General features: G+C 43.3%; 1 protein-coding gene across 1 annotated transcript in view; it reads left to right on the top strand.

The window, feature by feature from the left end:
* Nucleotides 1-26,083, top strand: part of IL1RL1 (interleukin 1 receptor like 1) — a 48,863-nt gene that overhangs the window by 15,731 nt on the left and 7,049 nt on the right. The window contains exons 6-10 of the mRNA XM_019529561.1: nucleotides 1,876-1,944; nucleotides 4,973-5,105; nucleotides 5,194-5,345; nucleotides 19,571-19,714; nucleotides 23,395-23,553. Of these exons, the coding sequence (XP_019385106.1) occupies nucleotides 1,876-1,944; nucleotides 4,973-5,105; nucleotides 5,194-5,345; nucleotides 19,571-19,714; nucleotides 23,395-23,553 (657 nt within the window). The remainder of the gene's footprint in view (nucleotides 1-1,875; nucleotides 1,945-4,972; nucleotides 5,106-5,193; nucleotides 5,346-19,570; nucleotides 19,715-23,394; nucleotides 23,554-26,083) is intronic.

Genomic DNA, 26,083 nt, shown 5'->3' on the forward strand with positions numbered 1-26,083 from the left:
CCAATGCCTTTGGGCTTTTCCCAAGCCCTACAAAGAAGCTGGTAACTTTAGGGGGGCCCTCCCAGTGGGACCTCCCCTTTCAGGAGCCCTTAACTAACTGGGGGGGAGGGGATTCTCCTCCCCTGTGGGAATCCTTTTCCCTGCAACTCATGGCTCCCAGGCCTGGATGGTGGTCCTCGTCCTCTGTGCCAGGCTGCTCTCTTGCCTGCAGTGGGCTTTGGGGTGGGGAGTCGCTGTCCCCTGGAACAGGGCTCCACTATGCAGGGCTTCTGGGGCCTCTAGCTCAGCCCTGTCTGCTGGCTCAGTAGCCCAATCACCATCTGGCTCTCTGGACTCAACCTCTTGCTATGGGTCAGAGGCCTGGGCTGCCTCATGCAGCACCAGGCTTGATCCGCTCCTGGACCCTCTGTGCAGTGCCTCCTGCACTGAGCTCCCAGCCTCATTCCAGGCATTGAGGACCTGAGTTGCTCAAGCACTCCAAAAGTCCTACTCCATGCACCGTCCTGTGCACTGTGTCTCTAGCTGCACACCAGAGGTTACAGACATGAGCTGCCTCATGCAGCTCCCAGGGTCTGGACACCATGTGCCGTGCTGCACACCGAGAGCCTAGTTGCTGGAGCCATCTGCTGTTCCCCACTGATGGAAGTCTTCAGGGGCGCTTCTGGGCTACTGCTTCACCCTGCTGAGCAGCTCTCCTCAGGTCTTCGAAGCCCCACTCGTCTCTCTTCTCACTCCCAGATCTGCTTCCCCCTGCTGGGCACGCAGCTCCTTTTATACGCTCCAGGGCTCTGCCCCTGAAGTCTTCCAGACCTGAGTGTTGCAGTCTTCAATCAGGTCCAGAGGGGAACTCCTCTCCCCCTCCCCTCAGGAAAGGGGCGTGACTGAACTCCTCTTGCTGCCTCCTGATTGGGGGATGAGCTCCACCAATCAAAACAGCAAGATTTCTAGCCTGGGACTCAACCCAAGCTCCAAAAGACAAGCCTGTTACACTTAGAAACAGTGGTGGGGGTGCTTGAACTAAAGTTTGTCTAATGAGCTTTAGTTCAAGTGCTGCCACTGCCATTTTGAAGAGCGTGCATGCTGATACATGAGACGTGGGAGGCTGTTGGACCACAGGAATGACCATGCTCCGGCAGACTTGATTAATTGAGTCTGTTCCGATGTGCTATAATTACAGCACATTGGAGCAGCCTCCGCAATCATGTACAGGCACCCCTGGATGTCTAATTCAGGGATAAGTAGCTCTATACAGGTAGTATTGCACATCTGAAAATTTAGGCCTATAAATCTGTAAACATCAAATGCTGAAGGATTCCCATTCTTTTTAAAACATTAAGTTAAAGAATAACATAACTGTCTGAGAAAGCATGGTAGTATATTAATATAATAGTTTCTTTTTACTAGCTAACTAAAAGAATGGGAGGAGGTGGGGGGAAGAAGTGCCATAAATTAGCCGTGCACCATCTCCAGGTACCACTCCAATATTCTTCCCCAGCTCTGTTCTGCTTTCTGCTCCCTACCCTATCTGCCACTGTGCTGCCTGTTTTGTGGCATTGCAAGCCATAGGTACGACAACCCCTCAGCTGAAACAACATCCTTTGTGGGGGAAAAAAATCCTTTCTTTTCTCCCCCTGTTCAAAATGTAAGCAATTAAAAAAACCCAACAATGAATACATGTCATACAAAGTCACATATTTCCAAAACATATTTTGTCATAGCAGGAAAATCAGTTAATTCTAATAAATGCCAAATCTACCACAGGATAGCTTGATTGTAGGCTTCTAAAGCAGTGGTAGTAGTAGCTAGTATTGTAAATCACCTTTTGACAGTATACTAATCCTTGTTTTCCTTTCTCTCCCTACCTTAATTTATAAGACATCTCTGAACCTAAATCTCCTCAAATTATATTTCCAGAAGATAATGAAGTAATAGAAGTAGTGCTTGGTAAGTACATGCAATCTTCATAATAATTTTTAAATGATTTTCTGTAGCTGGTTGGATAGTTTAAGAACTGATAACAAGATTAGTAAGTATAGGATTTTTCACTAGGTTTTTTTTCACTAGAATTTTTATTAGCTTGAGTTTGATCAAAGGGTTAGATGTCTTTTGCCTGTTTCAGCATTAATATCAGCCATTTACCAGTTTTAGGTGTAGACAAATGATGAATTAGCACATTATGGTTTTGTACACCAGTGTAAATTACACCAGTGTTTGTACTGGGAAAAACATGGCTTTCCAGAGGTAGGTATTATACCACTTTATCATGAAATGGTACGGGACTAAGCGATAGCCTGACTGAATTGAACAAACTTTACCGGTGTCTGAAAATAGCTACAGCTGTGGATATGCAATCTCTGATCAACTATACATTTTACAGTGGGACATACTGCATTTTCTTGCATACAACATGCCCAAAATAAGATGGGCACCTTGTTTTTGGAAGACAGAGCACACATCTGCACGTATGCCTGGACTGTAGCACATTAAGCCAGGTCACAGCAACCATAGCTGGCAGAGGGGATGAGGGGTCAGTCTGCCAGCCTGGGGCTTCTTTGACCTGGCTCAATGTACTGCGAAGGGGCTGTCTGGGACATGAGGGTACTTCATCATGGGGCTAGCCAGCCTTGGCACTGAAGCATCCTTGTGCCCCAGCCAGCCAGGACAGCATCTACATTAGCACTGTTGTGGAGTAAAAAACTCTTCATCAAGATAGTACTCTTATTTACAAGTACTACTCTGGTGTATGGTTTATTAGTTCTGTGAGCCCTAATAGGGATGCGTGTGTATATACTGAGACATTCACTGTGCAGTTATTCAGTCAACTGCACAGTAAACAGCTTGGGTAGTGTCAAGAATACACTAAAAAGATCTTTGCTTGAAAATGCTGGCAAGTAGCAGTAAGTTAACTAAATAGCAGCTTCTGTACCTCATCTGGGGAAAGACAACGTGTCCATAGCCAGCAGCTAGCAAGCCTTACATGTAGCACTGCAGCATTACTTTCTCTTAGCCTCTTCTTCCAGAAGTAGTACCTATTATTATATTTCCACCCTTACAATGCACACGCCAATATCCAGCAGCCTAATTTGGGGAAAATAAAGGTGTATAGCGCACGTGAAAAAATACAGTTGTTACTCCTGACTTCTTGAGGGGAACCTTTACCTTGGAATAGAGTGACTTCCACCTATGTGGAGATGAACATCATGTATACATTTTACATTTACAGCAGGGTAAATGTGTTGTGTGCATAACTTCAGGCAGGCGGGGGATGACCATGTAAACAAAGTTCTCTTCTCATAGCTAAGGATGCTCCTTCCTGATCATCATTTGGCACACTGGACACAGTGGGCACATCTACATGTACATTAAAGTGCTTTTTCTAATGCCCATTACATTTAGTACTTTCAATGTGAGGGCACTTTTACAAGTGCTGTGGGGGTGGAGTTGGGAGGGGGCAGTGCTCTAATTAGAGCAGCTCCAAGAACTGCTGTAATTAAAGCATTGCTGCATCTCCTGTATCAGCATCTCTGCGCTCAAAAATGGTGGTGGGGCGCTTGAACTAAAGCTCATTTAAGCTTTAGTTCACGTGTCCCTGCTTTCATTTTTAAGTACAGGGACACCGATACACAAGATGCAGGAGGTTGCTGGAGCATGGCAATTCCAACGCGCTGCAATTCCAGGACAATAGAGCAGCCTTCGCATTTATATATAGGTGCCCTGAGGTACTAAAGAAATGTGTGTTAGGCTGCCTTAATGTGTAGTAGCGAATGCACATGGTTTTTAAGTGGTACTTAATGTGCAACAGACTATTTTACTGGACATTTGCCTAATTGTATGCTTTTTTACGTGACGTTCTAATGCACAGTAAAATAGGTTACTGTATATTAAAGCATATGTGTAGACGTGCCTAATCTGAGCACAGATTGCAACTTTCATACATCCAGATCTGAGCAAACAGATTTTACTCTCCGGGACTATCAATTTAACACATTTAAATTGCACTGGCTGCAGTGGGCAGTGTCCAGTGTTCTCGGCTCAGTGTCCCTAGTTGGCTTATCTGTATTAAACTTGTCATTTGCATTTCTCGTTTTGGTTTTTAACTGTTCTTTATTTGTTCCACAGAATTAGTTGATCTTTAATCTCCCTCAAATGAAAGAAGCAGTACTTTGTTTCTAGTTGGGTTTCGTCCTGCTTTATTGGATATCAAATAGGCTTGTACCGTTTCAAAGCTATAAATTTACTTATAGAAACTTAACATCCCACATTTTTACTCGAATAAATATATTGTTCCCTGATTGTTGAAGTGCTGGAATTTTCCTTTTTCTTATTTGCATGAGATTCGTAACCTTAATTTTGTGTATAGGCACAGATTTGCATGACAGTAATTAAACTGGTTTTAATCTATGCCTTTACTATTTTGGTGCCAGATACAATGACTCATTTTTGAGAATAAATAATTCCTATTTCACTTTTGCGTGGGGTAATTTCTTTAGCAAAATCAAATCAGTATAGTCGTCTTCCAGAAGAAGCATCTATGCACAGACTTGCCTGAAATAGCAAAGGTGCTTTGAATTAAAACTGATGTTTTAATGCAAGTTTTTGTGTAAATGAGTTTTTTCCTTAAGTTTCCTCAGAAGTAGACTAATCTGTTTGATTCCTACATATTATCGATCTGCATTATCTTCATGCTCATGTACAGTTTTTCTATAATGTGTTTCAGATGACCACAGATAGCCAAAGGCGTCTACATATATATTCTCCTTGTAACTTGGAAATACTTCTCACTCTTTTCTGTTTCCAATTCTGTTTCTTTTATCCATACAGTTTTTAGAGTTAAGCTTGTGGATTGGAGAGAAATGTTAAGGCAAGCTTGAGGACTGATGTAGGGACATGCATAAAAGGATTTTTGGGGTTAACAAAAGTTACTTTTACATTGTATCTGGGAATACCTACCACCCTTTTTTCTCTTGTTCAGGTGCCCCTGTGAACATTTCCTGTAAAGCTTTTCTGGGGATTGGAAACCAAAATGTAGAAGTTGTCACTTGGGATGTTGATGACTTGCAAGCTAAATATTTAGATCCTTTAAGGTTTCAGGAAGACTATCACAGGTAAGCACAGTATTGTGTGAAATTATTTTTATATTATACAAGTGGTACCTTTCCATTAAGAACTGCCATGAGTAACTCTTATTGCTAGGTTTTCAGGAACTTTTAATGAACGTTATGGAGAGGTTGTGCTAAGGGTCACAGAAGTGAAACAAGAGGATCTTCAGTCAAATTTCACATGTGTAGCACTAAATGCCAAGGAATATATAACAGCCACAGTGACATTACAAGAGCCTCATGAGGGTAAGCTCCTCTTAATATTTTTCTTTATTGTGTATAAAATATCAAAAACATGTTGACATTATACAAATCCATCTCCCTCTCTACACACACTTCTCATTGTCAAGCAATAGAACAAAGAAACATGACTTATACTGCATAATGAGATCATTGTTGATGGATTTATTAAAGTCTGCGTTTGAAGCTTTATGCTCGATGCTAAGCCTCAGAGAAGTCCGTGGTAAAATTCACTAGGGCCAAGAATTCATGACCAGACGGTACTGTCCTCAGGACAAATTCTGCCCAGTGCAGGTGTGCAGTGTTGCATTGGTGTCCTTGAGAGATGGAAAGTGAAAGGCAGAATGACGTGTAACAGATCCCAGTCCTGCACTAATGACAATGATCCTGCCAAGTTACTCCAGTCTTGTGGCAAACTTAAGCCTTCTCGGAAGGCAGGTACACCATCCATGTGCACTTGTGCTGAAGCACAGAAGCTTGTGTGGCTTGCTGTCCCCCGGAGAAGGATGCAAGATCTAAATGCGTCGTTACAGATTACTTGTCTGGCATTGATCTATTTTTCTTATCAGCACTGGTAAAATAATGTGCTGCTGGCCTGGGTGTTCTTGTTTTGGAGAAGTAGATTATTGCTGCTTCTGCAGAACGAAGTCAGGAAGTAAGATGATCTTAAAAAAACCCCTGCCAGTTACTGTGCCGTCAAAAGAGTTAGTTTATTTTCCTCTCCTAGCCTGTCCTCCGCTGTCCTCTCCTCTCCCCAGCAGTCTTCACCATGCTACTTGGGTGCCTTCTAATAATAACTAGTCAATATGACTAACATCAGCAATGTGCATCTCCTCTGCTCACCTTCTGCCCAAGCGAAAATTTTGTTTGCAGCTTAGGGCTTTATGTTTTGGTGGGAATCCCTTAGTTTTTAGTGTCCATGCTGCTACATGTTTAGGTTAGAGAAAGAAAGGTTGAGGAACTGTGCCCTGGACTTGGACCAGAAGGTGGTAAAGTTTGTGATTATTTTCAGTTTCTGTGGGAATTCATTTCATAGTGTTAGCTAGCCCCTGAAAAAGCTCTGTCTCCTGCTCACTTGAGCTTGGTAGAAAGTTGCATAGCACCTACGGAGTGGCACTGGTGAACATGGTCTTCATCTTCTCAGAGTTTCAAATATTCTTTAAAGTATATTAGGCACAGTCCATTGAGCACTAATGAAGAGGGGGACTATGACCTTAATATGTCGTAATATACCTAGGACTTCTGTGCCTAACTATATTGCTGTGCTGTAATATGGATGGGAGGTGATGAAGGAATGTATAACTGAAAACAGTTTATCAGCCTTCACAGTGGGACAGAGTCTCCTCGTCAACTGGAAAGATGCTGCTATTTGAGAGCTTAGTATTACTGAGGAAACCAGAAACATGCTTAAGCTACAAAGTAAATTGACCAATGGTGGTGCATTCCTTCAATGAAAGAAAGAGTACAGCACTGCAGTAAAGTTGCAGTTGCTAGCTGTAGTTTTGGCAATAGAACTACTGACAGCTGGATGAAGGAAACAACAACAGACTGTACATCTGACTTCCAGCATAGGGATCACTTTCTTGTGAATTCTGGAAAACATAATCATTACGTGTGTGGTCCTTGTGGTAGCCAGCTCTTATTTTGTTTTTGTCCATAGGTCTTCAGTAAAGTTTCATGAAACTCTTGACTGTGACCACTTTGTTGCTGCCTGTTGTATGTTGATGTCTGTCCTTCTCTGCCTATTGCTGCTATCACCAAGATCTTTGCTTTTCTCATTTTTAGTTGTTGCCAAGAATACACCCAGGAGTACTTATTCTCTACTGCAGCTGGCTTGCCCCCTTCTCAATGTGACTCAACCATTTTTATGGTAAAATAGTAGTACCCAGCATTTAAATATAACCAGTACTGTAGGGGTTTCTTGTGCTTGCTGTCAGATAATGTGTAAATTGCAATAAACATCTTAAATGTCCTCTTTTTTGTTTTTTCCTGAAAAGAGGTGGACTTCTATCTTCCCACTCAACATTTCTTCTGTTGTCCACAGCACTATATAGATGTCCCCTAGTTTCCTTGCTACCTTACTCATTCCTAGTGTCACTTCACATCCATGCACACAGTCCCTTCTGCCCAGACATCTCTCCAATATTTTCTCAAGGAACTTGATGGGGCTCATATTATTATTAGTATCACAGTAATGTGGAGAGGCTGACTCCAGAATTAGAGCTCAGTTATGGTAAGTACTGTGCAAACACAGTAAGAGAAGGTTCCTGTTTTCAAAAACTCACCGGGTATTTAGATAAGATAGGGAAATGAGTCATAATGGGACTGTGCCCAAGCATGTGGCAGAGCCAAGAGTGGAACCCAAATGTCCTAAGTCCCAATCAAATACTTTACCCATATGGTCTTGGGATTCTGTGAAGTGGGTTTTTTACTCACAAGTGGTGAGTGGTAAAATCTATGCATTTTTGTCTTCACGTAAAATAAAAATGCTTTTTCCCTGATCACTGCCTAGGATGGAAGTAACCCCAGTTGACAAATTGGCTTTGATATAGTTTCCTGGAAAAGTTTATATCTTTCTCATTGCAACAAGCACAAATTATGCATATTTGAAGTGTGTATGAAGACTTTTTTTGCAGGAGGATCCATGGATATCTGTACTGAGGATTGTTATTTGTCTGTGCAGTTACGGATGTATGATGCAAGTCGGTGCCTTCCAAAAGGAGCAAATTAGATGGTCAGAAATGCTCTACATCACTAAAGTGCTCTGCATCCTGCTAGCATTATGCAAACAGTAGCAAAAATACAAAGTATTCAGATCAATCTGAGATGTTTTGGCAACTCTAAGTGTAGGGGTGAGCCCTTTCAGAGTCAGGGAAATCACTCAAATTCTCCCCCTACTTTGGTGCCAGAATTTCATTGAGATGCCTAGGACCCTCAAGACCCATTGCTGCAAACTCTCTGCCTTCTATCTTCCCACTGTAGGTGTCTCCTCTTCCCCTCAGATGGGCTCAGAAACAGATCCAGGGTTTTACAAAAGAGGGGTACACTTACAGTAACAGGCATTGCAAGGGTGGTTGCACTCCTATTCCTAGCCTCCTAAGCCCCCCACATTGCAGCAAGAAGTGAACATCGGGGGAGAAGCAGCTGGGAACTTAAATCCCCGCTTCTTCTCCTCCATGCTCAGAAGCACGTTTCCTCCTCCCCTCCCATTCCCCTCTCCCCTGCCTGCTGCTGATAGTGTCCATCCTGCGGTGAGGGGAGCTCCTATCTTATTCTAGCTGGTTTGTGTAGGGGCTGTGCTCACCTGGCACCATAGCAATAGCAGTAGTTGTGGAAGAGCACATTCCCCCTCCCTGCACCTGCTTCTGAGCTGGTGGGGAACACCTGGGGGAGCAGGCAGGGAGGAGGAACAGGCTCATCCACTGCTATCACTTCTTCATGGTCCTGGGCTGAGCCCAGTCCCTGTGCAGCCCTGCTGGAGCTCCCCATGCCCCTGGGCCAGTAGAAACAGTGGCAGTGGTAGGCTGGGGAGCGGGGAATGGGATGGAGGGCAGGAGAGGAGATATGCCTTTGACCATGGAGGGGAAAGGAGCAGGGAATTTTTACCTTGTTCAGGACTTAAATCCCTGGCTGCTGCTCCTACGGCATGGTCAGAAAGCAGGGGGTGGGGAAGGGCAGCCACACCACTGCACCCTCTCCCCCTGGATCTGCCCCTGGATGTGCAGGAGCTTTGCCAATGTATATGGTACCCTTCCATCAGTACTGTACATACAGTGGGAGCATACAGTAACAACATGAGTGTCTGCTTCCTCCTCATGCTAATCAAGCCCTTCCAAAGAGTAAGGATGGATAAGCATCTGCCTGGGATGGTTTAGAAATAGCAAATCTTATACAGGTGGCTGGCCTAGATGACCCTGGAGGACCTTTCCAACCCTATACTCTGTCCACCTCTTGTGAATATGCACTTCTTTCTCCAAACTATGCTTCCTTATCTCCTTCTCCCGCTATACCCTCAGATCCATAAAATCAGAAAGCAAATGACTTGCTAAGGCTCTTCTTATGCTCCATATTCACAGATGGTCTCTAAAGTGTTCCAATTTCTCCTCTAAGCCCAGTTCATAAGGACACTGCTGAAGTCTGTTGGCTCCTTCACACAGAAAACACAGGCTGCTCTCCTTCCTGAGATATTCTCTTTCTCCTCATATTCCTAGGCATGGCAGTGACCACATCCTGCATATTATCTCCCTGTTAATAGACACAGGCCTATTAATAAACAGGCCATTTCTGATGTCCTTTAAGAGCTCTTCACAGGCAGGATTTACCTGAGCTGTGTGTGTCTGCACCCTATGGCGTCTATACAAGTCCATTGAGGCTGCTCCAATGCACTGTAATTACAACATGTTGGAGCAGACTCGATTAATTATCACATTCTAGCAGACTCCAGTGTCATGTGTATGAGCGTCCCCAAGCTGAAAAATGGCAGCAGGGGCAGTTTTAACTGAAGCTCATTCTACGAGCTTTAGTTAAGGCACCTGCACCACAATTTTTCAGTGTGGGGAAACTGATACACATGACACTCCAAGAGCTTTAATTACAGCGGCTCTCAGAATCTCTAACTAAAGCACTCCTGACTCCCCATGTCCTGGAGCATGTGTATAAATGTTCTTTGATGCTGGGGTGTAGGTTGTAGCCGTGTTGGTCTAAGGACATAGGTATATAACATATTTAAGTTGGTCTAATAAAAGCTACCAGATTCACCCAAAGAACCTAGTCTGCCTTTGATGCTGGGTTACTTGTGACCTTTTAATATCCTTTTCGTGCATCTCTTTCATAATCAGACTACCCTCAACCTCTTATCTTATTCACAGACAGGTTGCTTCTGCCCTCAAACAGCCTGTCTCTACTTTCTTTCAGTTCCTGTCTCCATTTAGTGGCGTTTCATTCATCACTGGCATTTCTGACTCTAACCTCATAGACACCCCCTCACTGTTAGATTGGATTTCCCATTTGATTTCCCAAACCTCCTTCACAGACAAATCCACGATACGGGGAGGGGACAGTAACCATTTCCTCCGTTTATTCCCTGCTATGGAAAATGTGCCTTCCCCAGCTGCTCAGATGCATTTTGAGTATGAAGGGGATGGAATACAGGATACCAGAACCTACTCTTTTCAGACAAGTTCAGGACTGAGTCCGGAGCTCAGGTCCATTTTTGGAAGATGCATATGTATAGGAATTCCAGATCTGGGTCCCATTTTGTTGCTTGGATCTATCTCAGTTTCAAGGAAAAAGACGTTACATTTCATTTCTTCTGGCTGTACATCTGGCTTCTGTCATGCTGTACCTTGCAGCTTATTTCTATTTGTCACCTCTTATCTCTGGAATATTATTTTGCAAAAAAAACCCAACCCCCCCCCCCCCAAAAAAAAAAAAAACCAAACAAAAAACTCAGCAGTAACAGATTCCCATTACCTTCGTCTTTAAATGAGAAAAAAATCCTTTCATGAGCTGTTTGTAGCTAAATGAAGTAATGGAATAAAATAATACATTCAGTAAACAAAAGTATTTGATTGGTTTCCACAACTGTCCCACTTCCAACTTACATGGAATATTGCATCATTCGTGCTGGAAATTAAACCTGCTGTTCCAAGAAGCCTGTTATAGAGATTCTTGTTACATGTTTGCAGACTTTATAAACACAGGAAGTTTCAGACATTTTTAGTCTCAGTTCAGTATGAAACTAAATATAAACAAATTTTAAGACTCAGTTTTCAGAACAATGGTACTAGGGGCCATTTTTTAAAAGAAGTATCTTTTAGGTCTTTAGACTTCATTTTACTATCATCAAAACTTATGGAAAAAAGTCCATAACATGTAAATGTTTCATTTTGGTAATAGCAACTAGTAAAAATGTGGTCCAAAACACATTTATGTACATTTTAGGATAGTCCTATTTATCATGTCCTTTTACTGGCTTGCACAATAATTTGACTCAGCTACTATGTAACTAGTAGGTATTTTTCCGCCAAGTTCCCCAATCTTTATCTATGGTCCTTCTCAATCAGGATGACTTTATACACTGAAAGAGGTTGCTCAACATCCACAGACTTTACAGCAAAAACAGGACCAGTAACTGATACTTATCTTGGTGGTTCCATACTAGTACTGCCCAAGTAACACTTTACACAGAACAATACTTCATATCCTCTGTTCCCATTCAAAAGTTTTTTGCAGTTTGTCTCTCACCCACTGGTCTCTCATTCATGTCTCTCGGTGCTGAATTTTGCTTCAGCCACCATGATTTAGTCAAGTGACATATATATTGAGAAGTCCCACATCTCAAGTTTCTTGCCCACCTATGGTACAGCATAAAAATGTGCCTCAATCATTGCAAGATCCTTCTAACTGTAGAGCTATCACAAATGTACTGCACTGGTGGAGGCCTCACTGGCATTGAAACTTTTCAAAATGCTGAGCCTAAAATGGGGCTGCTTTTAGCGATGTTCCCCAACATATGAGTATGGGCTCTGGGGCAGGAAAATATCAGGCAAAATTCTGTAGAGCTGCACCTTCAGTGTCATCTTTACAAATCCTTTTCTCACACTTGAAATGAGAGTTGACAGCTCACGCCTAATTTGTTCAGTGACCTAATTGTGCCATGCATCAAACAAGGGAAGTACAGTAGGTGTGGATAAGAATACTTGCAGTGTTCCTGCTGCTTTCAGGATATTGAAAATAGAAGTTGAAAATAGAAGACACTGTTTCTCTCCACTGCTGGCAGTAAAGTTAGGAAAAAGTAAAGAGTCATTAACAATATGAGCTATCATTGTGTAATTTGTCCTTTCCAACATTTTTGAAGTTAAAAGATGAGGTTTGCCAGGTTCAGCAGTGAGTGTCCAAAATATCACATTGGTTATAAAACAGCCATAGACATCTGTAGTCTCAGAAACAGAAATCCAAATGTTATTTTCCCCAACATCACTATAAACTACAAAAAGATGGCTTATTTCATCTATTCCAGGTAGGGTTGGCAAGCTGGTCAATTGGCCTATCAAATAATATTGATTGACTGCCTATTATTTCACCACAATCACAAACTGTTAAAAATTTCATGAAATGAAGAATGACCTTATGTAGGTGGTGGCCTACCTTTTTTATTCCATGTTTAGCAAGGGCAGGAGACCTTAATGCTTTTCTGTTCAGTCCTGAAGCAGTCTGGCCACACACACTCTCCATGCCTTGTCCCCTGACTTGCTCTTCCAGCAAGGCTGGCCTTATGGGTGGGTAATGTGGGCAACCACCCAGGGCACCATGGTTAGGGAGGCCCAACACACATGCACATATGTATGCACACACATGTAAGCAGCCTGCACTCAGCAGCGTTCTCCCCCTGCCCTGCCTTGGCCTAGTTGATTGATCCCTGCCCTAAACAGGAGGAGCAGTACCCAGCCCAGCCCACCCCCCTGCCTCCAAGTGCTGCTCAGGAGGAGCTGGGCCAGGTATGTGTGGTTGGGGTGGCACCTGCTCCAATCTGCCTGCCTTGCTCCTGCCCAGTAGCAGCAGTGCTTGCTCACCTGCCTGCCTGGTGCACCATGCCACTCTGCCTCCCTGTTGTACTGTGCCCTGCATCGCTGCCCACTTCCTGCGACAGCACTGCTGGCTTTTGGGGGAGAGGGGTGAAAGTTGGCTGGCTGCGAGGCTCAGCAGTGACGATGAGACACCACTACCTTCTGGGTAGGGTGGAGCAGGCAGCAAGCAATCAGCATGCTTGAGCCAACTCAATGGAATTGAATTTTGTGTCTTTTCCCCTTTTGTATGTATTTTTAGTAAATTATAAAACACTTTTGAGATTACAGCTTTATTTCTGTAACTTTCTCTAATACTACTACAGACATAAGTCAAAGAAAGGGGGTACCAAAATACAAGATGGCCCAGCACTGACCCCATTTTCCCTAAGGCAGCCCCCTTTCCCTTTGCTCCATTAAGAAATGTGGGCTGCAGAAGCTACCCTTTGCAGAGGGAAGAACCGCAACCAGCAGCATAGGAAAACTTCTCCTGCTGGCTTTTTGCTGTCACTGCTGCAGGCATCTCCAAATGCACAGAGCAATTTGCTCGAATAGGGCTGTGTCTACACAAGACGTTTACTGTGCAGACTAATTAGCTGTGCAGTAAACATCACATGTTTACACATGCACCCCTATTAGGCTGGAGTAAACTAATTAAAAAAAACTCCACAGCAGTGCATGTGTAAACACTGCCCCAGCTGGCTGGGGTATGAGGATGCTTCAGTGCAGGGGCTGCCTGCTGGCTAACCCTACACTGAAGCAACCTCATGCCCCAGCCAGTCCCTCTGCAGCATGTTGAGCTGGAGGGAGCAGCCATGGGCTAGCAAAATGACCTCTGGGTTCCCTGCCAGCCAGAGGTGCTCTGACCTGGCTCATTATGCTAGATGTACATCTTGCTGGGGTAGTTTGACCCCAGTACTCTTTCCTACCACAGCAGGGGGTCAGACTAGATGATCTACTCAGGTCCCTTCCAACCCTAGAAACTATGAAGCTATGCTGTGGTCCCAGGCACACATTCAAACACAACACCCAGGACCAATAAACTCCAGTGAGATATGTGCCAGAATTTATTAATAATAATAGCACATGTAGATGTGTCCTGCTGTAGTAGAACAAATAAAAGTAGCAAATTTTCATAAGATTAGTAACAGCGCCATAGCACTCATGTAGATGCCTGACCAGGAGCAAAATCTGTTCCTAGTGAGCTGTCCAGCAGGGGTTGAGAGGTTGCTCCCTGCCCGCAAGAGCTACCTACTGCTGGGGTGGGCTCCACCACAGAAACCTGGGTGGGGATTATGTCTCTCTGCCCAGGCAGAAGGGAGCTCCAAGCCCCCCACTCTGAGATCAGATCGGGGACCAGGTGCTAGGAGATCCTTATCTCCCAGCACCAGCTCTGCAATGGTGGAGCATGGGCTGGGATATCCTTATTTCTCCCAGCCCAAGCCCCATGACTGTGGAGCTCAAGCTGGGAGATAAGGATCTCCCACCCTGAGCCAAGTCTCCCAACCTGAGCCCCATGACTGCACAGGTCAGATTGGGAGATAAGGATATCCCAGCCCAAGCCATGACTGTGAAGCTCAGGCTGGGAGATGAAAGTCTTCCAGCATCAGCCCTGCAGTAATGGAGCTGGCACTGGGAACTGCCTACTGGTGGGGGTAGGGGAGCCTGTTCCCCACCCAGCGATGTAAGCATGGAGCTGGCAGGGAAACAGGTTGGGAAGTTTGTTCCCTGTTCAGCTCTGCACTCACAGAGCTGGGCAGGGAATAAGCCCCCTAGTCTGTTCCCCCTTAGCTCCATGCTCATGGTGCTAGGTGGAGAACATGCCCCACTGCCTGTTCCCTCTGCAGCTTCACTCTCATGGAGCTGCTTGGGGAACAAGCTGCCCAGCCTCTACCCAATGTGCAGGGCAGAAGCTGGGAACTGTCCTGGTTAGAGTCAGGTCCCAGCCCCATGTCCCAATTGGATTGAGGCACAGGGCTTGGAAAAGGCTTCAGGGGTGGGCTAGGTCCCAGCCCCTTGCCATGATCTGCTTGTGGGGCTGCTAGCAGTGAGCTAGCTACTACTTGCCCCACTGGTGGCTTGGGGCAGGGGTCTGGGACCTTCCCCTCCCCTGCAGCTCTTTCCAAGTCCTGTGCCTCTGATCAGAGAGCCAGGGCCAGGAACTCCCTGCAGCCAGGGCAGGGGGACATTTTCTCTGCACCAGGAGCAGGCAGCCCCCTGGGGCCAGAAGACAGTTGTCTCCTGAAGCCATGCTCCCTGCAAGTCCCTGGATTAGCACCAGTGGCAGCAGGGGTCTGTTTCAGGGCTGCAGGAAACTTGGTGTAAATCTGCTCCCTAACTCCCATAGGTGTAGACAGACGCCTGCCCAAAAACACTTACTCCAGATTAGTTTTCACCAGAAACGAATCTAGGCTGGAGTAAATGCATATGTAGACACATCCAGAATAATGAATAAAGCATCAGATTTAAGTAGAAGCAAGAGAGCAGCAGTAGTTTTACGTTGCCTTAAGCTGGATGTTTATATTGGAAAATAGTAGATCATACTTCCTGTTAGAAACTATTTTAAAAAATATTTGGAGCCACATGGAAGTGATTTACCAAGTTCTCTCTCTCTTTCTCTCTCTCTTTTTTTTTTGGAAGGAATACTTCTGTGCCGGAAACTTGTAGACTAAGGGTCAAAGCCCTGGTTTTAACTGGAATACATTCCTTTTCAGTACAGTGGGAATGTTGCCTGGGTGTGATCTAGAGGACTGAATTTATTATTAATACTTTCAATGTATAAGAAGCTTTTAAAGGGGATTTAGAAATGTTAATCCTGTTTTTAAAAATATCCCCCACAAATAAAAACATTTTCCTCCAGATTCAGCAACATGCTGAATTTGTGTGTTTGATACTTATGGGAGGTTTTAGGTTACCCACAGAATTTTGAATATTATTCATAATGATAATAATTCCCTGTATGATCTTTGGGATCTTTGAGCTTAACTCACATTTTAGTAATTCCAGAGGCATTTTTAATCCTTTAGCTTTCCTATGAAGGTTCATTTAATCTTTAATTAATTCTCCCACTAGTGACTTGTACCTACTATAGTTTCCAGAGTTGATAATATTTTTGTGGATTTCTTTAGTGTGTTATCAGGTAATTCTCTTAAAGTCAGACACTTTTAGATCAACTGGCTCTTGGCATGAATTGCATGACCTAATTGAAACTGAAGAAGATGAATTCTCTGGAAATATGACCACTTATATCAAACAAGGATTTAATCCTAGAAAGCCAAATTGTTTTTTCAAGACGAATCAAAATGAGCTATTAAGCCTACCATTTCCATGAAAGTATTTTTAGAAGTGGCTTTTGAAACTGAACAGTACTATTTCTGCTATTTCAGTAAGTTCCATGTATGGATCTATAACTGGCTTAAATGACAGGAAACAAAGAGTAAGTATAAATGACCAGTCCTCATAATGGAGGGAGATAAACAGTGGAATCCCACAAAGGTCTGTGCTGGGCCCTGTGCTATTTAACATTTTTGTAAATTATTTGGAAAGGTGGGGGTGAATGGTGTGGGGGGTCAAGATCATGGATGACAAAATTATTCTGGGTGGCAAAAAAAACAATGATTGTGAAAAACCATAGCAGGATCCAACAAAACTGAATGAACAGTCAGCAAATGATAGATGAGGTTCAATATTCGGAAGTGCAAACAGTTCCCACACATGGCACATGGAAAAGGATAAACCGCAATGCACATATACAGTTATGGTGTCTGTTAGCGATTACTGCTCAGGAAAAGGATCTTTGGATTATTGTGGCTAGTTGTCTGTCAAAAAGTAAAAAAGAGCAAGCAGAATGTTAGGAATTATTAAAAAAGAAATTGAAAACAAAACAGAAAATGTCATTATGCCAATGCATAAATCCATGGTATGCTCACATCTTGAAAACTATATGCAGTTCTGGTCCCCCAGCAGAACAGACAGGATATAATAGATCTAGAAAAGATGCAGAGAAGGGCAACAAGGGTGATCCTGCCTCTGCCTCTGCCTCTAGACTGAAAGCATTGTTGCATGTTGTACTTTTAGCTGCTCAAATGCTGATCAGTGTTAGTGTAAGCTCAAGTTTGGATTAGTTACACCTTCAGGCTAAAAACCTTCTCTGACTGTCCCTCACTTGCACAGCTGTGACTTGCCAGTTGAGGGCTGCTGAGCAAGGGCCTGACTAGGACATACAGCTCTGAATTGCCACTACAGGGCTGGTGAGCAAGGACAGGGTTTTATCCCTGCTGTGGGTTGGGATGGGTAAGAAATTGATTTGCGGGGAGGAAGGGATTGGGGTGGGGGGGGGAGCCAGGAACATGAAGCTGGGAGGCAGAGAGTTAATGGGAGTGGGTAATGGGATAGGAATGAGTAATGAAATGGAAGGTGTGTAAAAGAAATGGGGCTGGGGGAAGAGTGGTGAAATGAAAAAAGTCAGGGCTTTTTTACATGTGCAAGCGTTGCAGTGCTGGGTGCTTTGAAAACCGCCCGGCACTGCAATGCATGCAGTTGTGTAAGTGGCAAAATGTGCATCAGCGCGGAAAAAATGGCAGTGGTGCGCTTTTGAACTAAAAGACCTTGGAGGTGCTTTAGTTCAAAGGCACACTACTGCCATTTTCTGCATGCTGACGTGCATTTTGCTGTTTATAAAACTGCATGAGGCACAGCATAGTGCGTGTCAGCTCGCATGCGCTGCAAACTCGATTAATCAAGTCTGCTCCATAATGGTGGATCTCCAGTGTGGTACGGGATAAAAAGGTACATGTATAAATGCCCTCAGATACCAATGGATAAAATAAAAAGAAGTAAAAAAAAAAAAAAAGAGAATTTAACAAGAAATAAAAAGGCAGTAAATTAAAGAAGGTCTCATGTTTTAATAAACTGGGATTTAGAATTGAGGTGTGGGGTTGCTGGTCATGCTTCCTGGGGTGGCTGGGAGGTGGGAGTGGTGAGGGAAGGCACTTGTGGGGGAACTACTGGCCCTGCCCCAGGAAGGAAGCCCCAGATCATGGGTACCCAATCCAGCACCCTATCTTGTTCCTTCCCCACCCCTTCTAGACTCCATTCTAGGACTCAAATGTGCCCTGCAACCTGGGTAGCTGACATGCTCTGCAACCTGTTTATACAGGGTTGCACCCCTGGGGCTGGGAAGGTCACACCCCTGGAAGAGAGAGGGGAAGTTGGCTTGGTGCCAGAACTGCTCTCTGGACAGCAGAGTTCAGCAGGTGGAAAGTTTGTCCACACAGAGCAGGAGGGTGGGGAAAGGGACATTGCATCCTAGGATGCTGAAGGACTGCAACTTGGGCAGTTCATTTATGGGGAAAGGCCCCACACATTAATGGAACATGAGCTGGGTAACACGGATCAGAGCTAAACCTGCCCTGGAGTGGAATATGTGGGCAATCCAGGAGTTAAGAGCTCTAGGAGCCACCTAAAATGAATGTGTAGGAAGGCCCTTAATGGGATAAGGGTTTTCAACTTTGAAAAGAAACTGACTTAAGTGGGATATAACAGAGATCTAAAAAATCATGAGTGAAATGGAGAAAATGAATGGGGATTTGCTATTCATTATATTTCTCTCTGTACAAGAACTAGGGGACATGCTCAGAAATCATTACGCAGCTGCTATAAAATAAAGTTTTTTTTCTCACACAGTGTGTAATTAATCATTCATTGCCATAAGATGCTGTACAGGCTAATTTTAATCAGGTTCAAAAGCTGCGTGGACAAATTCATGGAGGATAGGTCTATCAGGGGGTATTAAATGTGATAGTTTGGAGCGCAGTTCCAAAATTAGAACTTTCTTGTCCTCTGAATACCAGAAACTGTAGGAGGAACATGCCAGGGGACCAGTCAATTTAGGTATGACTCGCTTAAATACTTTTATTTTAGCATCCACTTTTGCATCTATGAGAGAAAGGGCCCAACGGACCCAGGGTCTGACTTAGTATAGCATTTCTAGTGTTCCCGTATGGTGATATTAAAGGTGACTTTGAAGTGATCCTTATTTTCTGCCATGGGAGTATTTAAAAATTTCTTTTTGTTGAACTTATAATGTGGGGATATGTTAGAAATGTAAATGAAGCAGACTAAAAGGCAAAAGTAAACAATCTAATATTAGTTGTTTAATGTAGAAAAAGCTTAAATAAACCAAATTAAATACCTAAGGTAGGTAACCAATAACAGAGTACCTCACAGTTTAATCCATATTCCCTTCCTCTGACGTGATTTCTGTGAATAAGACAGAGGGGAAGGCTCTCTCCGTGTATTAGTTGATGCTACCATTGATTGGAAAGTGCCATTGGGGGAGGGCATCTTAATGTATTAGCTGAATCGCACCTAGTAGAGGAGGGCTGTGAACCTCATCCAGCTACAGTATCATCTCTGGGAAGTAGGCCAATGTGGAGAGACCTTTCAGTGCAGTGACTATAATATTCCTGTCTCACCACACAGTCCCTGACCCACCTTTTGGCAGTGGAGCTAATGCTTCTGCTTCCTGGAAAAGAGGAAGCTGTTATAATTTCCCTAATCCTTCACATAAGTTCTGGAGTATGGGTGTGAAACTGAGGCTTGGATGCTGAAATTAGTTTATTTCATGTTAATGTTATCATTTTTTTTGTTTCTTTTTCTTTGCAGTCAATCATCACCGCACCTACATGATCATAGGGTTTCTTATTTTGTTAGTTATGATAGTGCTGTTGATCGTATTTTACCATTTTTTCCTAATCGATATTGTCCTCCTGTATCGGAAGGTATTTAACCCCTACACAACCAAGGATGGTGAGTAAGAATTTGTGCAAGGGCTTTTTGGGTAAAAAGATAAGTGAAGGAGATAAATTGCTGTTAAATAATTCAGTTGCATAGGCGGATGATATGTACTTTAGGTCTGATTCTTCTTCACTTTCTTACATTTTGTAGGTCATTTACACCTGACACAACACAAGGGCATAAGAGTACCATTTTCATAGATTTCATAGACATTAAGGCTGAAAAGGACTTCATAAGATCATTGGGTCCAGCCCCCTGCCCAAGGGGCAGAAAGTCAGCTAGGGTCAAAGGATCCCAGCAAGATACGCATCCAAATGTTTCTTAAAAGTGTCCAGGGTAGGTGCTTGCACCACTTCTGGGGGCAGTCTGTTCCAGGCCTTGGGGCTTAGACAGTAAAGAAGTTTTTCCTTATGTCTAGTCTAAAATGGTCTTGGAGGAGTTTGTGACCGTTAGACCTTGTCATCCCTTAGGGTGCTCTGGTGAACAGGCATGCCCCCAGATCCTGATGCACACCCCTTATATACTTATAGGCTGCCACCAAGTCATTCCTGAGCCTGCGCTTCTCCAGGCTGAAGAGTCCCATGGCTCTCAGCCTCTCCTCATAAGATCTGTTCTCTTGCCCTCTGATCATGCGTGTGGCTCTTCTCCGGACTTCCTCAAGCTTCTCCATGTCCTTCCTAAATTGTGGAGCCCAGAATTGGATGCAGTACTCCAGTTGCGGCCTCACCAAGGCAGAGTACAGTGGGAGGATGACATCCTGGATCTTGCTTGAGCTACATTGGTAGATACAAGTCAGAGTTTTGTTTGCCAGCTCCTGTATCACATTGGTGGCTCATGTTCACCTTGTGGTCAATCATGACCCCCAAGTCTCTTTTGGTCATGGTGCTAGGGAGTGTAGCATTGCTGAAACTATAAGTGCAATATGGATTTTTTTCCCAACGTAGAGCACCTTACACTTCTCTGTATTGAATGTCATCAGGTTTTCATTCACCTACCTTGCCAGCCTATCTAGTTTGGCTTGGATCACCAGCCTATCCTCAAGTGTGGACTCTCTTCCCCAAAGTTTGGTGTCATCAGCAAACTTAGCCAGTCTGCTTCTGACACCAGTGTCCAGATCATTTATGAAGACATTAAAGAGTACAGGTCCAAGAATGGAGCTTGGGGGACACCACTAGTCACTGAGTGCCATGTTGATTTGGTTCTGGCAGCACTTTCTGGGTCTGATCTTGGAGCCTGTTCCCCAGCCATCAGACTGTGGAGTAGTTGAGGCCACAGTTGCCCAATTTTTCCAGGAGGGCATAATGGGACACCAGGTCAAAGGCTTTTTTAAAATCCAAATATATGATATCAACCTCTTCCCTTTTGTCCAGGTGGTACGTCCCCTGGTCATAGAAGGAAATGCGATTGGTTAAACAGGATGCAAAGTAATCATTAAGCAGATTGTTTTCTTTCTAGGTGTTGTCAGTCAGCTGCCCCAGCTGGTTTAGCAGGGGTCCAATGTTGCCCTTGTTTTTCTGTTGACTCCCCATGTAACTGAAGAAGTACTATTCATTGTCCTTGATTTATGTAGCCAGCTGAAGTTCAGTTACAGCCTTGGCTTTCCTAGTTCGCTCCCTGCAGGTGCAGACCAGTGCAAAATATTCCTGCTTAGTGGTGTTTCCTGTTTTCCATCTTTTATAAGCCTCTCTTTTTAGACATAGGAGGTCCATGAATTCCCCATTGAGCCAAGGGGGTTGTTGATCCCTTTTATCACCTTTCCTACAGGCTGGGATGGACTCCCTTTGTGCTTCTTGGATTGCTTCCTTAAGGAGCAACCACTATACTCACGTTGTTCCTATAGCCACTGTGTGCAAGAATAAATGTCTAAACAATGTGCACAACAGCAGAGAATCAGACCCTTTATATATAGCTGCAGGCTGTTTTCTAAATTTAGCAATTGGAGGGAAAAAAGTATTTGGAATTACAGATACAAGGTGCATTAGCTCTAGATCACCTATCTTGCAATCCCTGCACAAAGCTCTTGGTTTTTCATGTGTTCTTTTCAAATGCTGTTTTTAAACTGCTATGCAACAGAACATTTAAACAGAAATTCCTCTTTGGTATGTTACATTCTGAAGGAAAATAGCTAATTTTCCCATATGATATTTTTTCTTTTTCGGCAATCCCTCATAGTTGGGGATGATTGTCTTCCATTAATGTCTTATCTGGAGGTCCAAAGATGGCTGACAAGATTGACCTAGGATCGACAGACTCTTCTGAACTTGGGCATGTGTTTCCACGTGGGTTGAGTGGTTCCTGATTCTTGATTCGGTGTGCCATTCTGTTTCTGCTGCTCCTGCTTTTCTATCTCCTGGTGTCATCATAAAGTTTCAAGTACTGAGATCCGTGCAGATGACTCTTTCTTCATCTGAGGCAGTCCTGGGTGATAGTCTCCCATTAGTTGATGATATATAAATATATAGTTACCGATTTCAATTGTTTAAAAGTGCTTGGAGCATGGAATGCCCAAATATTAATGGAAAAACAACAGCTTTTATGAATCAAAGCAAAAAAGTACCCACATACATGCACACAAAGCTGATAACACATTTTTAAATATGTTGTGTTTTTAAGCATGCTTAAATGTTTTGGGGAGAAAATATTTTATATTTACTGTAAGTAAAGACTTGCAGGACATAGCCCTAGCTGTTCTATTGCAAATGGAGGTAAACTAATACAAATCACTCCATTAGGATGTTATTGCTCCACGGGTTAATTATGGAATATATTGCCTTGACTATATGCACCTTTTCCCCTGTCTAACAGACAATTATTTACTTTTGCATGGCACCTTTGATATAAATTAGATCCTAGTACCAACATTCCTAATTATGCCTAAAGTCAAAGGAACAAAGATCAGTTAAGGAGAAGGAAGAGGCAGATTGAGCTACAAAGGGCTTGTGATTGGAGTAGGAAGGAAATGGAAGAGGGGAAAATGTAAAAAAAGAGACAATGAGGAGGGCTCTGACCAGAAATTCTGTGGCATCAGCTTCATTGAAGGCTTCCAAGAAAAGACTCAGATAGATATTTTGTCTGGAATAGTTTGGAAATAGCACATCCTGCCTTCATGCAGGGGGTTGAGCTGAATGTCTCCTGAGGTTCCTTCCAATTCTATGTTTTATGAGAATTTAAATTGGGCAACACCAGCTATTTCCAAGTGAACTGTTTCTTCCTTCAAACATGTAAGGTGTTGTGGGAGTGAGCAGCTCATTCTACAGGCAGGAAGAATTCAAATGACATATATGGTCTTAGGACAGCAAAAAATGTGAACACATGCTGCCACTGAAGGAACAAATGCTGATAGATATACTGGATTCATGCTGAGGTCCATTAGCTTCTTTAATCCTTACTATGACCATTCTGGATCACTGGTCCTTGGGACAGAGCTTTTAGCACACAAAGGCAATGATCCTGCAATGTTGCACAAAGAATTCAATGTTTGTAGGACTGGGGCTTAAGTCATAATGGTGGAACACCAAAACTTGCTGTGCATTCCTGTTAGTATGTAAACCCTCATACTGGTTAATAATATTCTTTTTAATATGATGATCTAATGAAATACATTTCTAACAATTTTTTTTCTTTTCTAACTCTTGAAATAGCTTCTAATTCATACTAAAAGCCTTGTGCTTCTTCCCTGTTTTAACTTGCAGATGGCAAGATGTACGATGCATATGTTATCTACCCCACAGATGCCACTAGCAAAGCTAATTTTGTGGATGATTTTGTTCACCAGATTCTGCCAGATGTTTTAGAAAATAAATGTGGCTATAAACTGTGTATTTATGGGAGAGAGATATTTCCAGGGGAAGGTAAGCATCACAATGTATTTTGCAAGAAAAAACTTGTAACTTTGGAGCTGATTCTGATCTAGGTTACAGTTCCACATACAGGAGGAGGAAGCTAGTCTGTAAGCCTGAGCAAGCTACTCACATCCTGGGTATCACTCTCTGACTGATAGTATCTTCTGTGCATGTAAGTTAGAAGCAAGGGCCAGGACAAGGCTGTTTTCCAGAGTCAGTAAAATACAGTTTAGTGGTGTTGATTATTTACTCTCCTAGGGCAGGTGGATATTGGAACCCTAGATTGTAACTCTTAGGCAGCTACATATTGGTTTTTACTCAGGATTTGTGGCAAAGTTGCAACTGAGCTCCATGTGAGCAGCTTTGCAAGGAACTAGGAAGGAAAACTAAAGCACGGTTACAATTAAAGTTTAATTCTGGCTCTTATTACTCAAGGCCTGTCTATATGGAGGGGGGTGAGTTCACATTAACCTCACTCTATGTGCATTGAAATGGCTTGCATTAACACAACACAATTCTTTTACAATTACAATTTACAATATGATTTCATTGGTGTGCAAATGTGTAGTCTATACTCTTATTTGAAAGCGTACCAAGTTTGTTGTTAGTAACTTAACATGTACTAATCTTGTGGGCTTATCTGTACTATGTGCTGCTATCCCATAGTGCTTTGCATGCTACCAGGACTGACTGGTCTGTTTGCCTATGTGCCCTCCATGATGCATGGGTCAGGTTGATCAGATGATACCTCCCTTTTTAAATGCTGGTGCACAGCTAGGATCAGTCCATATGTAGTTGCATGTGCCTTAGCATACACGGAGCCAGCGTTAGCATGGACTTCAGAAAAGCAGATCTTAACAAACGCTGGGAGGAAAGTCTGAGAGACAAAGCAAACCAGGATTGCTGGCTGTACTTTCAGGAGACCTTCTTAAGGGTGCAGGAGCAAGCTAGCCCAACAGAATGAGACATGGGTAGTACAACAGGAAACCAGCCCAGCTAGATAGCAATCTCTTCACTAAGTTTTAACTCAAAAAAGGAATCCTATAAAAAGTGGAAACCTGTTCATAGTATTAGGGAAAAGTACAAAAGAGTACTGCAGGGAGAAAATTTGGAAGACCAAAGCATGTGCAACTGGCAAGGAGCATAAAAGGCAATAAAAAAAAGATTCTCCAAGTATGTCCAAAGTAAGAGGAAAACCAGAGAAACCACAGGTCTATTACTGAACGTGGAAGGCAATTTGGTTGTGCATAATTCAGAGAAGGCTGAAGTTATTTAATGCCTTTTTACTTCAGTTTTCACAAAGAGAGGCAGTAAGCAGGTGACAAGTGCAGTGGGCAGCAAAGATAGGGAAGGAGACAAACACCTTAATGACAGAACAGGTTAGGGATTACTTACAGAAGCTAGATGCCTTCAAGTCTGCAGGGATGGATCTTATGCATCCTAGGGTACTGAAAGCATTGGTTGAGTTAATATTGGAGCCATTGGCGAGCCTCATTGAGAACTTGTGAAGGTCAGGTAAGGTCCCAGATGACTGGAAAGAGGAAAACAGCATCTATCTTTGGTAAAGGGAAGAAGGAGGATCCAGGGAACTATAGACCAGTCAAGCTAACCTTGATATCTGGAAAGATCATGGAATAGGTTCTCAAGCAACCTCTTGTGAAGCATCTAGAAAAGAACAAGGTGACCAGGAACACCTAGCATGGATTTACCAAGAACAAGTCATTACCAGGGATCCATGTTTTCCATTCACCAGAAAAACATGGTAAAACCCAGATTTTCTCATTTTAAGGAGAAAAACCTAGATTTTCTCCTTTAAAGGAGAAACATGCCTGAAACGGTTGGCAGAGTTCCAGCCTGCAAGGGGCTGGAGGGAGTGGGAGGAGGGTGTTTAGGCAGGGGGTGCCATGTGCCTGTGTACACATATACTTGCACATGGTTACCAGACAGCCTGGAAAGCAGCTCCTGCAAGTATGTCTGGTGTGTGTGAGAGGAATTCAGAGAATTTGCAATTTTTTTTATCAGAGAAGTTGAAGTTTTTAAACAGAGAAAACCAGGATCCCTGGTCATAACTGATCAACTTGATTTCCTTCTGTGATAAGATGACAGGCTGTGTGGATGAAGGGAGAGCAGTGGGTGTGATCTAATTTGGCTTTAGCAAAGCTTTGGACACTGTCTCACAATATTCTCATTCACAAGCTAGGGAAATACAGACTAGATGAAAATATGGTAAGGTGGCTACATAACTGTTTGGATCCTTATGCTCAATGCCTAATCCTCAATGGCTCAATGTCTAGTTGGGAGGAGATACCAATGGGGTGCCCCACAAATCTGTCCTATGTAGTATTGTATAATGTCTTCATTAATAATAATTTGACAATGGGATTGAGTGCAAACTTAACAAGCTTGTGGATGGCATCAAGCCAGGTGGAGTTGCAGATGTTCCAGAGAGAAGGGTTAGGACCCAGAATGATCTCAATAGATTGCTCTCAGGAGCGGTACCAGTGCTCTCAGAGAGGGGTATGTGCCGTCCCCAACCCCC

This window comes from Crocodylus porosus, unplaced genomic scaffold, assembly GCF_001723895.1.
Source record: "Crocodylus porosus isolate Cpor-Errol unplaced genomic scaffold, CroPor_comp1, whole genome shotgun sequence".
NCBI lineage: Eukaryota > Metazoa > Chordata > Crocodylia > Crocodylidae > Crocodylus > Crocodylus porosus.